Source organism: Carettochelys insculpta, chromosome 16, assembly GCF_033958435.1.
Source record: "Carettochelys insculpta isolate YL-2023 chromosome 16, ASM3395843v1, whole genome shotgun sequence".
NCBI lineage: Eukaryota > Metazoa > Chordata > Testudines > Carettochelyidae > Carettochelys > Carettochelys insculpta.
The window spans coordinates 33,388,661-33,402,126 of NC_134152.1; the positions used below are offsets into that span (position 1 = coordinate 33,388,661).

Here is a 13,466-nt window from a genome sequence, read left to right on the forward strand (position 1 = left end):
GGCTGGGCCTGGAGGGGCTGGTTCCCCACTGTGCCTGCCTGCGCCTTTCGGATTTTGTCCCGCTGCCGCAGCCAGCCATTGACCATGCATGGCCTGGACCGCATCACCGCCCCCCGGCCCAGGAAATCCCTATGCCCATCATGGAGGCGTGGTGGAGGACACTGTGACTGGGCGTGGGAGGGGAAGGCCTGGCTGCCTTCCCTCTTAGTTGCTTAGCACCTGCCCCTCCTGCTGCCTGGCCAGACACTAGTAGAGCCAAACACCAAGGAAGGTCCAGACAGGGGCTAACTTTGCTTCTGCCAAACACCCTCAATAGCCCTAGTGCTGTGAGGGGTGGTCCAACCAATAGGAGTTAGTTCCCAGTCCCTGGGCAGCTCTGGGCCCCACCTCTGAGAGCATTTGTCCGAGCTGGGGCTGAGTCCAGAGCCCTGCGCCTCACAGGAGAGGAGCCGAGTCTGCTGGGAGTCTTGTGTCTCAGCAGCTGCCCCCTGAGCTAATGCTGGACTTTCCTCTCTCTGCCTCATGTCAGGGGACGCACTGAAGATTCTTGGCCCCTGACACCAGGAGTGAAGCGTGACCCGGATCTGGGGCAGAGTTGTGGCTTTTCTCAATCCTGGGCCAGGTTGATCCTGGCTGCTTGAGCCAGGCCAGGCCTGAGTGAGGCTGGTGTGGTGCCTCTGGGCAGTGCAGGCTGGTATTGTCTGAGCAGCAGAGAGAACTGCAGGGTCCCCCGTGCGGGAAAGGTCTCCAAGCCCCAATTACGCCCCCTCCTCTTTCTGTCTATCACAGCAGACCCGCTGGCCCCTGTGTGGCTCGGGAGTGGCTGGGCTCACTCTCAGCATCGCGCCGGGAGCCGGCTGGGTGCCTGGGCTGCTGGTGATTCGGCAAGGCCACCACTGTGCTCCCAGATGAGTGAGCCAAGCCATGCACGTCAGCTCTGAGAAACGCCACCTGAGCCGCAGCCACATCCTGTCGCCTGTGTCCCATGCAGCGCACTGTGCCCTCGCCTTTCCTGTGGCAGCCACTTCAGCTGGGTAGCGCTCCCCCGGGGCTGGCAGTGTGCAGGCCAGAGAGGTTCCCCTGTGAATGTTGGGAGCAGGAGGCCGGCCTGGGTAGCGTTTGGGGAGCTCTCCCTCAGCGCCTCACTCTCTCTCGCCCCTCGGCACTCGTGAACAGCCACGCACACAAGAGTCGGTGGGGCAGGAAAGCCCCAGCATGCTGGGCAAAGGAGGTGCCCAAACCACCCTTCCTGATTCCTTTGCAGCAGGGGTGGGCACCCTCTGGGCAGGGGAGGGGTCAGGCCTGCCTCCCCCGGCTGAAGGGGCTGCCCTGCAGCTCCTACAGCCCACAGTTCCCAGCAGAAGCCTGAGGGCTGAATTAAAATGTTTGACAGGCCGGATGCAGTCCCATAGCTCCACTCAAGCCATTGCCTTACAGGATGCTAGACGTCCAGTCCAGGAGCTGAGCCTGATCGCTTGTCTCAGGGGAGGGCGAACTGGTAGTCAGAGAGTCCCCAGATCCAAGGCACGCTGGGGCCACCGGTCGTGGGGCACAGGGAGTCATTACTGCGGGTGGGCCAGGCAAAGCCTCGGCACCACCAACGCGCAAACAGAAAAAGGAGCTTTAATTCTGATAAACCACCTGACCCGATCGGCCAAACAGTTTAGAGGAAACATTTGCTGGGCAAGAGCCAAGGGATCAGTGCTCAATGTGCCAGGGCAGCTGGGGCAAAGGTGCTGCATCCCTGAACTCCAGCAACTGCCAGGGGCCTAATTTGCCCTGGGCACAAATTATTGTGGCCGCAAGGCTGCTGTAGTTCATGCCCGTGGAGAAGAGCTTCAGTGAGCTGCTCCATTGGCAGCGGCACCGACAGGCGCCGCAGGGGCAAAGGGGCTTGAGGCACTCATATTCGCACCCCCAACTGCCCTCTGCACTACAGCTTAAAATGGAGGGAGCCAAAGCCCAGACGTAAGTGACTGGCTTGGGCTATGCCTCAGTTTTCCCATCTGTGAAATGGGCTCAGGAGTTACTTGAGAGGCTTGGTGGGTCACAGCTGACAAATGCATTTTGAGCCCTTCTGATGGCGGTCCCAAACCCTACTGCATTTTATTTCAGGGGGTGACTATGGTACTTTCATTCTGAGCCAAGCTGCAGCCTTCTGACACAGGGCTGGTGGCCCAGTGCAGGTCTGCTTTGAATCATCCCAGGCCCACGTGAGATGGAAGCCCAGAAAGGTACTTACGGGTGTGGCTTGACTTTGATGTAATTCTTGGGGATGAATCCTTCAGAGCCATAGAGCTCAGCCTTATACCAGTTCTGGTCATCTTCCATATTCAGGATCTAGGGGCAGGAGGGAAAAGAAAGAGTTGTTGGCCTGTTGATTTCACCCAGAGCTATTTCAAATAGAGAAAACGACTACTCCCCCTTCCTGCTGCCCTCTAATATTTTTCATCCATGTGCAGAATAAATTTTGTTATGCACATTGAAGTATGTGTGGATGTGTACCACCAGTGGACACACACGCTGCCAGCTGTAGGCATGCTGCTAATTAGCTGGGCAGCATTTGAAGCTCTCCTGGACAGCTGCCCAAGCACTCAGCTTATGGGAACCCTGGTGCCAGTGCCAGGAATTGAATGGAGCAACGATAATTTGATCATTTTCTTTGTTTGTTGGTTTACAAACAGCTCCTGTTCCTGCCTTTAAAACAGGCTTGACCCAAGTTCTGGCGCTGAATTCCCCTGGCTTGTACTTTAATCCAGATCAAGTCACTTGCTAGTCCTGTGAGTGATGAACTCAAGCTGCAATTGTTGCGTAGCTGCCCAGGCAGATAGGAACATGAGGAAACATTATGGTCCATCATGGGCCTAGATCTGGGGGTTTTAGAAAGCCAATGAAAGTTGCAAACTGGGCCTTTTAAAATGCCTCATGGGCCTAGGGTTACCGTATTTGACCTTTCCAAAAAAAGAGGGTACCCCTGAGAGGGAGTAACGCTGTATCAGTATCCACCAACTCACATTAATGTACTACATATTCTGTAACACATCCATTGAATCATAGGACGCCAGGACTGGAAGGGATCTGTGGAGGTCATTGAGTCCACCCCATGTCCTCACGGCAGGACCGAGCACCATCTAGACCATCCCCGAGAGATGTCTGTCTAACCTGCCCTTAAATATCTCCAGTGACGGGAGATTTCACAGCCTCCCTAGGCAATTGAGTCCAGTGCTTGACCACCCTGACAGTGAGGGTGCGTTTCCTAAAGTCCAACCTAAACTTCCCTGGCTGCAGTTTAAGCCCATTGCTTCTTTTCCATCCTCGGAGGCCAAGGAGACCAATTTTTCTCCCTCTTCCTTGTAACCGTCTTTTAGGTACTTGTAAACCACTATCACATCCCCCTTAGTCTTCTCTTTTCTAACTAAACAAGCCCAGTTCTTCCAGTTGTCCCTCACAGCTCCTGTTCTCTAGACCTTCCATTGTTCTTGTTGCTCTTCTCTGGACCCCCTCCAATCTCTCTACATCCCTCTCAAAACATGATGCCCCAAACTCCACCTGAGGCCTCATCAGTGCAGCGTAGAGGGGAAGAAAGTCTTTAATGACATTAATACAAGGTGAGCTGGTGGATACTGATACTAATACACTTCTCAGGGGTGTCCTCTTTTTTACAGGGTAACAGTGTTGGTGAATGGCACACCCCCCTGCAGGGCAGGAAACCCTTGGAGGAGAGGTGAGGTTTTTAACAGGCCAGAATAACAAGTTACAAACTTTAACTACTTCTGCAAGGGACTGGCACAAGCGCGGGCAGCAGCTGGCTATGTACCACCTCATATGAGCGACACTTCACAAGCATTTGTTCTCAGTCCCACTGACAGCTAACTAGCCAGCTCCCGAGCTGGACGGATAGCTGTGCAGTTAACCAGGGTCTCTCTATTTTAACCAAATGGAAAAGTCCTGATATAATTAGATGGGGCGATGCCCAGGGCAGCTTTCACAATTGTTTCCAGCACTCCTACGCAGCGAGAAGCTCGGCAGAGGGCAGCTGTGCAAACAGGACCTGAAACCTTTCACAGCTCACTGGCAGACTGGCTGCCTCGACACAGCTTCAGCCCTGGGTGTGAAGCCGGGGGCCCATGCACATGAAGACGTGGGGCAGCGGAGTGCTGGCCAGCTGACTCCAGCCCCACTGACCCCTTGCTGGCCTTCCCTGGGTCTCAGCAGGTGCCCCTCAGGCCTGACCTGCAGCCCCTGGGTAGCTGGGGCTTAGCTCTTCCCCAGGCGGAGGCTGCCATGGTGATGCTGAGCTGTAGTGGTGGCTCTGGTACCAACAACCACCCGCCTGTCCGCCTGCCGTGTCTGCTAGTGGACCCAGCGTGATGGACGGGTCTTTTCAACAGCAACGCGTTGAGCAAAACATGAACCGGGCTCCGCCCCAGCGCTCAGCCCTGCGGGGGGCTGCTGGGCCCAAAGGCAGAGTCAGGGCTCCTTGGGAACAGACCCAGGGGTCCAGAAATGCTTCTGCGCAAGGCGAAGGGGCCATGCAAACAGACCGGGCCACACTGTGGCTGGGACTAGCAGGCGGGATCTGGCTCATTCTTCCTGGCTGGGGGCACCTGGCTTACAATCAGTGAGTACAACAGAGGCAGCCCCCCCGCACCCCAGTCTCCAGTCACCCCTTCTGGCAGATCTGAGGAGCAACATTAACAAGGACCCCTTGATCCCTTTCCATTGGGCCCTTTGACTGATCTAGGGTGCATGTGCATGGTGAGAGAGCTGGAAGCAGCCGGGGGGCATAACTTGTCCAGCCCCCTGCCACTGCAGCAAACTCAGCTCAGCCTGAGTCTTCAAAACCCATGCGTTGTGCCTCCCCACCTCCAAACCCAGCCACCGGCCTTAAAAGTGAGCTTTGGAATAGCCTGAACTTGGGGCTCTTTGCCTGCTGGTGTTTGTGCTCTTAGCACTCCTGTTTTCAGCCTTTTTTCTGCATTTGCTCTTCCAAGCGCAAGCTGAGATCTTGCAGGGTCCCGTGACTCCCGGAGCTGGGGCTTTATGAAAACCACCAGGTAGCACAAGACTGGGGATGCAGGCACAGCACTTGGCATGCTCCTGTACCACGTTTTCTGTCGTGTTATCCTGCCTCATTGGAACCTTTCCCGGGGTGGGAATTCCTCTATGGTCTTCACGAGCCAATTCAGGAGACTTGGGATCACAGAGATATCAGGCGGGAGGAAACTTCAAGAGGTCATCTAGTCCACCCTCCCTGTCCTGAGGCAAGCCCGAGTGAACCTAAACCAGCCCTGCCAGGGGTTTGTCCTACCTGCTCTAAAAAGCCTCCAGTGATGGAGATTCCACACAGCCTCCCTGGGAAACTTATCCCAGAGCTTAACTACCCTGAGTTAGAAAGTTTCTCTCCCTTCACCCCTTCGCAGCAAATTAAGCCCGTTCCTTTTTGTCCTGCCTTCCATGGACCTGTACCTCTCCTCTTTAACAGCCCTAACATGGCTGAAGACTGTCTTCAGACTGCCAGGACCATTTTTAACCTGCTCCCCTAGGTCAGGCTTTTCAAACCTTTTGGCCAGTTTTGCAAGGGGTGATATTTTCTTCCCAGCTGGGGTGGCCCTCTAGGCCCGACACAGACAGCCAGAAACATTAGATGAGCCTCAGCTGCCTTGGCTGTGCGCTGGTAGATGCTGGAGAGGGAACTGGTTTAGCAACTGCAGAAGAATTTCCTTCCGTCTGGCTGATTTTGTTTCTTCTTGTCTGGGTCTGTGGCTGGGGCAGGAAGGGAAATACCACTCTGGACTCTGATTCGTGCAGCCCATCCAAGGAGGACTCATGCCCAGAGTGTGGAACTACCAGAGGCAGAGCCTGTTTCACTGCCATGGGGCTTTCAAAGAAACCTAGTGGATGGGGAAACTCCATCCTTCCTTCCAGCTCCTCCAGGCTACAGTGCCAAGTGATTTGCTCACTGCTGATGCTAAGGAGACCTCCAGGCAGCGGCCTGTTTGCACACTTCCTAGTGAATGTAGCTCTTGTGAATGTGAGACGCTTGTGACCACACTGGCTTGAAAGAAGCATTGCACCTAGCAGCGGATCCGCCACCGTCCCAACCCTGGACTTCCGTCCAGCTCTGCTGGGGCCCCTCGGTCCTGGTCTGGAGCGAGCTGCCTGGCCCGGCGTTGAGTGCTTCTTGCACACCCAGGGTGCCCGGCCTGCGTTGCTTTGGGGCTTTGTAGAGCTGGGGGCGAGGCTGGGACCTGGTGGGCTCCTGTCACTGTCTGACCGTGCAGCATTTGAACCAGAGGCTTTAGAGGGGAAACGCTGGTGCCATCACATCCCAGCCCTCCTGCAGCTGTTCCTTCCCCGCTCACCGGACTGAACCCCGCCCCAGGCTGAGTGTCCGTAGGACCCTCTTTCCCCTCGTTCGGGATGCTCTGACCCCAGGCGTGCAGGAAAGAACTGGGGCAGGAATTTGCATCTAAAGTTGTTCCCCTTCCAGCCAGAGGGGGCGCTGTGGAGCAGCACGCCCTGCCCCGCCCCCAGCCCTCCAGCGCAGCGTGGCGGGGGAAACACCTGTGTGCGGCAAACGAATGGAAAGCTCTTGCTTTGCACGCGAGGGGCGGAGTTCCTGTCACGGCCCAGTGGGGTGGAAAAGGACACTGCTCCCCGCCCTGAAACCAGGCCAGGCTGGATCGTTCCAACCCACCCAAGGCTTGACCGGGCAACGTGGGTTTGCCAAAGCCACCATGGCCGGCGCAGTGGGCACCTGCTTCTCCTGCAGTGCCTGGGCCCCTCTTCTGGCCCAGGTGCCCTCTCATGGCCTGGCCCAACAAGAGCCAATGAATGACTTCAGTGCCGAGTAGCAAACCAGCCAGCTGGCTAATGGCTCGTTGCCTTGCCAGCGTTCGCTGGGGCCCATATACAGCCCTGAGCCGGCTGCTCCCGTGGGCCTGAGCTCCACCCTGCAGCTGTGGCCGGCGCTGCAATGGGTGAGGGATGAGGCAGGTGGAGCAGCCCCTCAGGGCGGTCTCTGCTCTCCAGCCGGGCCTGCGGGAGGGCGGACGTGGGGGGCACTGGCCGGCCTGCGTGGAGGAGTGGAGCAGCAGGCGGTGCTGGAGGAGTGCTCCACGGCTGTGCAGCCCCCAGGCCTGTGCTTGTGAGCAGTCGCTCTCTTCGGGAGCAGCTCGCCCTTAGGCGCGTGCAGCCAGCCGGACGCAGGCCGGGCCCCAGGCGCTGGGGCTCATAGTGAATCCCCCGGGGCGTTTCTTTCCCCTGAGAGGCAGACCGGCCCTGGATCTGGTCTCTTCTGGTGAGCCTGCACCTGGCTCCATCCTCCTTTCTTGCTTCTAGGGCCCTACCTCAGGGCAGATGTGACGGGGAGGCCGGCCAGCCAGGAGCCCACCAGGCCTGGGGCTGGAGGAGACAAGTTCCAGCCCAGCGCTCCTGTAGCACAGAGGCTCCCAGCTGACTGAGCAGCAGCCGAACGCATGGAGTGGGCTGGCGGTGGCTTTGTTATTTCCTGTACTGACAGTCGGAGCTGGTGTGGCGCCACCCTCCCAGCCGTCTCCTGCCTGCTTCCTCCCCTCCCCGCGAGAAAGTCCCTTGGCTGTGTGGCTCTGTCCGTAAGTTACTCGGAGAACCCTGGCTGAGGAACAAGCAAAGCCCCTGGCCTGACGCAGCCTGTCACCAAGCCCAGCTGCAAAGGGGCTTGTGCTGCACAGAATGGCCTGGGTTCTAGGCCTGCCTCTCTGGGGACCTTGGGCCAGACTCTCCCCACCACTGCTTCCCCACTGGTGAAATGGGGGTCTAGATCCAGCTCATTGGCAAGGCACTTTCGTGAGGGAGCCTGAGAGTGAGCTCCTAAGACTGGGCCCTGCGCGGGCACCTTGTCCGAGACGGTCTACGAGGACACCCCAGAGGGATTGTCCCGAGGGATGGAAGAAGCAACTTGCCTGACATCACCCAGGAGACATGAGGCCTTGCTGGGCTTTGACCCAGGTCTCCTGAGCCCCCCTAGTGTCTGCCCCATCAGTCCCTCTCTGCGGAGGCAGCGGCTCTCTAAGAGCAAACTGCTGTTGGTCATCTTCAGTCCCGCAGGGAAGGTACGAACGCTCCCCAGCGTTTCGTGCTGCAGAGCAGCGAGCCAGGTTCGCCTGAGCAAGAGGCAGGCATACTTCTCAGCATGCCCCCGCTCCGCTTTTGGCTTCATCGGTGCTGCTCTTGGAAGCCCCTGGAGGCTAAACCAACCTCCCAGCCTGATCGACGGTGGGTGCAAAATCTGTAAAATCTTGGGCTAAGATGTCAATCAATCAATTGATCGATCAAATACTAGAACTGGAAGGGACCTTGAGAGGCCATCGAATCCAGTCTCCTGTCCTCACGGCAGGACCAGACTCTATTGAAATCATCTTTGACAGGTGTCTATTTAACCTGCTCTTAAATATCTCCTGCAATGGAGAATCCGCAACCTCCTTAGGCAATTTATTCCAGTGTTTAACCACCCCAACAGCTAGGAAATTTTTCTTGATGTCCAACGTAAGCCTCTCTGGCTGCAGTTTAAGCCCATTGCTCCTTGTCCATCCTCAGAGGCTAAGGAGAACAATTTGTCTCCCCCCTCTTGTGACAACCTTTTGGGTACTTGAAAGCTGCTATCATGTCCCATCTCAATCTTCTCTTTTCCAAACTAAACAAACCCAGTTCTTCCAATTGTCCCTCACAGGTCACCGATCTAGCGATCATCTACCTGCAGTACCCAGAGGCACCGAGAGCTCATCTGGGGTGAGTGAAGTCTCTGCTCTGCAGCCTTGGCTGAGAGCCAGTTGGCCTTTAGCTCATGTGGTAGAGCGCAGGGCTTCAGACCCTCTACTCACAGGTTTTATCCCCTGGGCCGGCAACCCAGGTCTGTCAGTGTCACATATCTATCTCCACACACTTTATCTGTCCATTTATCTATTCCCATACACTGTATTTATCTATGTGTCCCTATTCACATCTAGCTCTGTTTGTATCGCACTCAGCACTATGATTGCTACCCCCCTAAACTTGGCCCAGCACATCCATGCCATGGCTACTGAGAGGTTATGGGGCGTAGGCTGGGTGAATGTGGTTCTGGCCAGCACTCATAGCGACAGGGCCCTGCTATTTAGCGCATAATGTTCTGAGATTTGCAAATGGCGCTTCAAGAGACCCGGCTCTAACTCTCCCATACAAACTGCTGGAAATATCCCCGCAGTACAGGGAGAATTTCACAGGCGCCAAGGTGGGGAAGAAAGACTCCTGGCTGCTCTTACAAAATTCCTGCTTAAGCCATAAGTCAGAGCTCTGCTGAGATCTAAGTGCTGCGGCTGGATGTTAGTTCAGATCTAAGGCACAAGAGGAACTCAGGGTTCTGGGGAACCAAACGTCTCTTGGGACAGCTGTTCTGAAACCTTTGCAACCCCCAGACCGCAAACCAGCTTCTAATTTTCCCTGGTGGGTGCTCAACTCCATTCAGCCCCCAGCTCAAACCCCACTCCCCTGCTTCCTCCAAGGCCCCACCCTCACCCCACTTTTTTTGGCCCCTGCCTCACAACTGCCCCTCCTCTTTCCGCGTCCTCCCCCGAGCATGCCCCTCCCCCGTCCCCTTCCCACTGAACAGCTGTTGTGCTGCATGCAGGGGGCACTAGGAGGGAAGAGGGGGGAGTGGACCAGCAGGGCTGGCAGCCCCTGACGTGACTTATGAACCCCCGGTGCCCTGTTTGAAAACCACCGTTCGGCATGGATTGCTCCTGCAGGTGGTCCAGTTGCATCTGGCAGTCCCAGGCGAGATGACATGTCACAGAAATGGGAGTCTGGAGGGAACCTCAAGAGATCAACTAGTCCCTCCCCTGCTCTGCAGCAGACCCAGATCTCGACCATCCCTGGCAGGGGTTTGTCTGACCTGTGCTGAAAACCTTCCGAAGGTGGAGACTCCACGGCCTCCCCAGCTGACCGGATCCAGAGTTCAACCATCCGCGTTTCCTCTAGTAGCCAACCTAGATCTGCCTTGGGGTGAATGGCGCTCATGCCTCCTCCTCCTCTCCTTGGCACACGTGGGGAACCCTTTATGCGCCCTATTACATATTTGATGGCTGTTGTCAGCCCCTCCCGCATCTCTTCTTTAGACTAACATGCCCAGTTCTGCCAATCTTTCCTCTCCAATTTAATCCTGGAGTCTAGACACTAGGACTGGAAGGGACCTCAACAGGCCATCAAGTCCAGCCCCCTGCCCTCATGGCAGGACCAAGTACTGCCTAGACCATCCCTGATAGACACTTATCCAACCTGTTCTTAAATATCTCCAGTGATGGAGATTCCTCAGCCTCCCCAGGGAATTTATTCTGGTGTTTTGTCCACATCTATCCTAAGGAACTGGCACCTCAAGCTGGACGCTGTAGTCAAGTTGCTGCCCCAGAGTGGGACAATTACAGCCTCTCTTGCTTACGACACCCCTGGGGGCCTGTCAATACACCCGCGAAGTGACACCTGGCTTTTTTGCTCCTGCGTTACTGAGTTGAGTCATGTTTGATTTGTGATCGACTCTAGTCACAGGTTCTTTGGAGCAGGGCTGGGACCTACTCCCCAGTTTGTAGCTGTGTGTTCGATTTCTCCATCCCAAGTGTTAATTTTGCATTCGCTGGCTTTCATCTTACTGAATTCAGGGCCATTCTCCAGTTTACCATGATCGTTTTGCATGCTAAGCCCAGCCTCCAAAGGCCTTGCAACCCCTCCCAAGCTGGGGTCAGCCACAAATTTCAGAGGTGTAAATGCTAATTCACCACCTGAGTCATTAAAGAAAATATTGCATGGTCCCAGGCGCAGACCCTGCTGGGACCCCACATGGTACATTCTCCTCATCTGACAGCTGACCACTCACAACTACTTGTTGGGTTTTCGACAGCTGTGTCCCCACCTAACAGCAGTTTCACCAGGACCCTGTTCCTAGTTTGCCATTGGTGGTTGGAGGCCCATTGGTCAAACATGTAAGAGCTGGTTTCTGAACAGGAGAATTTTTAATCGAACCTAAGGGTGGGGAGGAGAAGGGAATAGAGGCCCAGAACAATGGGGTGCTTTGGCCCTGGTTACAGAGGGAATCTGCCACAGGGCTAGCAACCAAACCCTCATCGACAGGGATCCTCCTCCCATGCCTGGACCCCGAGCCCTCAGTCCTGTGTAACCTGGAGGAGCTCGGCTGTATTGCATGATGCCTGGCTTAGAGCCAGCCCCCTTCCAGGCGAGGTCTCTTTACAGCCGTGTCAGGGGGTCGCCCTCAGCCAACAGACATGCACCGAAGGTTACGGACTGGGGCTGCTCCGCTGCAGCTGCATTGGGCCCCAGCTGGGAAGGACTGAGCCAGATCCTCCCCGCCAGTAAAGGCCCTGGGCAGTTTGGCCATGGATGTCAATGCAGCCAGGACTGGTCATGACCAGCAACACCTCTGAGTCCTCCCCGCCCTTGGGGGTGGTTGGGTGCTGGCACCACAGGTGCGAGTAGCTTCTGGGGCTGGACACGTCTCCTGTGCCCTCCACTGTCCTAAGTGCTCACTCGTCTCGCTGGGCCAATGCCTCTCAGGCACAGCCTGTCTCTGCCTTCAATGTGGCCCCTTCCTGGTAGAGCAGTCTTCTCTTGCCTTGGTCCGGAGATGCCCTCCTGTCCCCCTGGTCCCCAGATCTGCCAGCTCCTTAGTTCTCCCCGCCAGGGCTCTCCAGCAAGAGGCGCTGGACTCCTGCAAGTGGACCTGCTCTGCGTGAGACACCGCCTTGAGCTGCTCCCGGGGGCAGAGGCCTGTGCCCCTGTGCCCGGTGAAGCCCGTCTCCCAGGGAAACCTGCAATGCCTCAGTGGTACCTTCAATGTGTCCCCTTTGCGGAAGGGCAGCTCATCCTTCTCCGTCGCCTGGAAGCTGTACAAGGCCACCGACTCCATCCTGCCCCCGGCGCTCTCTGGCTCCACAGGGCTCCCGGCAGCCGTCCCCTGCCTTTCGCCCGCTGCACCTGCCTGCACAGCCTGTGTGAGTCTGGGGCGCGCGACTGTGGCTGCAGAAGGGCGGAGCCAGGCTGGCCCAGAAAGACCTGGGGGCTGTGCAAAGCAAGGCGCAGACGGAGGCAATAAAGCCCTTGGCTTCCTGTTTCTCCGCTTGGGCTGGCAGGCAGGCTGTGCTGCTTTGATTTTTTGTTGTTGTTGTTTCATTTGTCAGTTGAGTGAGCGATTCTTCCTGGTGGGAAATCAGACAGGAAGCCACTTGGAGGTTGTTGGGAGGGCCAGAGAGGGATCCCAGCCTCTGGCGGGAAGTAGGGAGGTTACGTGGAAACTAATATCTCTGGAGGCTGGGGATAGGGAACATGTTCTGCAGAGGAAAGTGTGGGCAGAATATGGGGCTGGGAATCAGTTCTGCTGGGCAGTGCTCCTTCTTTTTACAGCCACATGCAGAATAAATTTTGTTATGTGCACCGAGGCATGTGAGGATGTTCACCGCCGGTAGAAACACACGCTGTGGCTGTGGGCGCTCTGCTAATCGGCAGGCACCTGAATCTTTCTAGGGCAGCCACCCAAACACTCAGCTTGCAGGAAACACTGCTCCTGGGCCCCTTTCCTGCTGCTTCAGAACATGAGACAAAGCCCATTGAAATCAAGGAATAGACTCTGAGTAACACCCCTGGGCATGGACGCAGCTCAGTCGGCAGCTACTGGCCAGTCGTCTGGCTGATCTGTGCTTCAGCGCATCTTTCTGTAAAGTCAGGTGGTAACCGTGAGCCACAGTCTCCTACAGGTTAATAAAGTGCTTGGAGATCCTCAGATGAAAAGAGAGGTGCCAGGTGTTTCCAAGCATGGGCCCTGTCGTAGACTGGCTGCACTTTAAGAGGAGATGGGTTCTGCTCGACTCCTGGGTGGGGAAAAGCAAGTCAGCGACTCGTTCAGGCCCATGATCAGGAGGGACGGCTGGCCTAGGATTGCAGGGTGAGAGCAAGGCTCCTGCAGGAGAGACCCTGAGCCACTGGGGGAGTGGCTCTGATAGGCAGAGCGGAGAGAGCCCTGCAGAATCAGGGAATTCATTTCAATTTTGGGGGATCTGGACTTTTGACCTCTGCCCCACTGCAATTTACACTGGCCAAACTGGACAGTCTCTACGTAAAAGAATAAATGGACATAAATCAGACATCAGGAATGGTAACATACAAAACCCTGAAGGAGAACACTTCAGTCTCCCTGGACACTCCATCACAGGTTTAAAAGTAGCCGTCCTACAACAGCAACAAAAAAACCTTCAAAAATAAACTGCAAAGAGAAATTTCAGAGCTGCAATTCATTTGCAAATTTGACTCCATCAACCAAGGATTGAACCCGAGACTGGAATTGGTTGGCCCATTACAAAAGCAGTTTCTCCGCTCTTGAGGGTCACACCTCCACATTAACTGCTGATAATGGGCCACATCCACCCTGACTGAATAGACCTTCT

At 56.0% G+C, this 13,466-nt stretch overlaps 1 protein-coding gene across 2 annotated transcripts in view; it reads right to left on the bottom strand.

Moving 5' to 3' along the window:
- Positions 1-12,166, bottom strand: part of GRAP (GRB2 related adaptor protein) — a 34,640-nt gene extending 22,474 nt beyond the window's left edge. The window contains exons 1-2 of one of the 2 annotated variants that reach the window (XM_075010421.1): positions 11,858-12,166; positions 2,243-2,340 (exon numbers count right to left, since the gene is read on the bottom strand). In XM_075010421.1, coding sequence (XP_074866522.1) covers positions 2,243-2,340; positions 11,858-11,935 — 176 coding nt within the window. In that variant the 5' untranslated portion in view covers positions 11,936-12,166. The remainder of the gene's footprint in view (positions 1-2,242; positions 2,341-11,857) is intronic. The other variant, XM_075010420.1, reaches the window with a different exon arrangement.
- Positions 12,167-13,466: the final 1,300 nt, after the last annotated feature.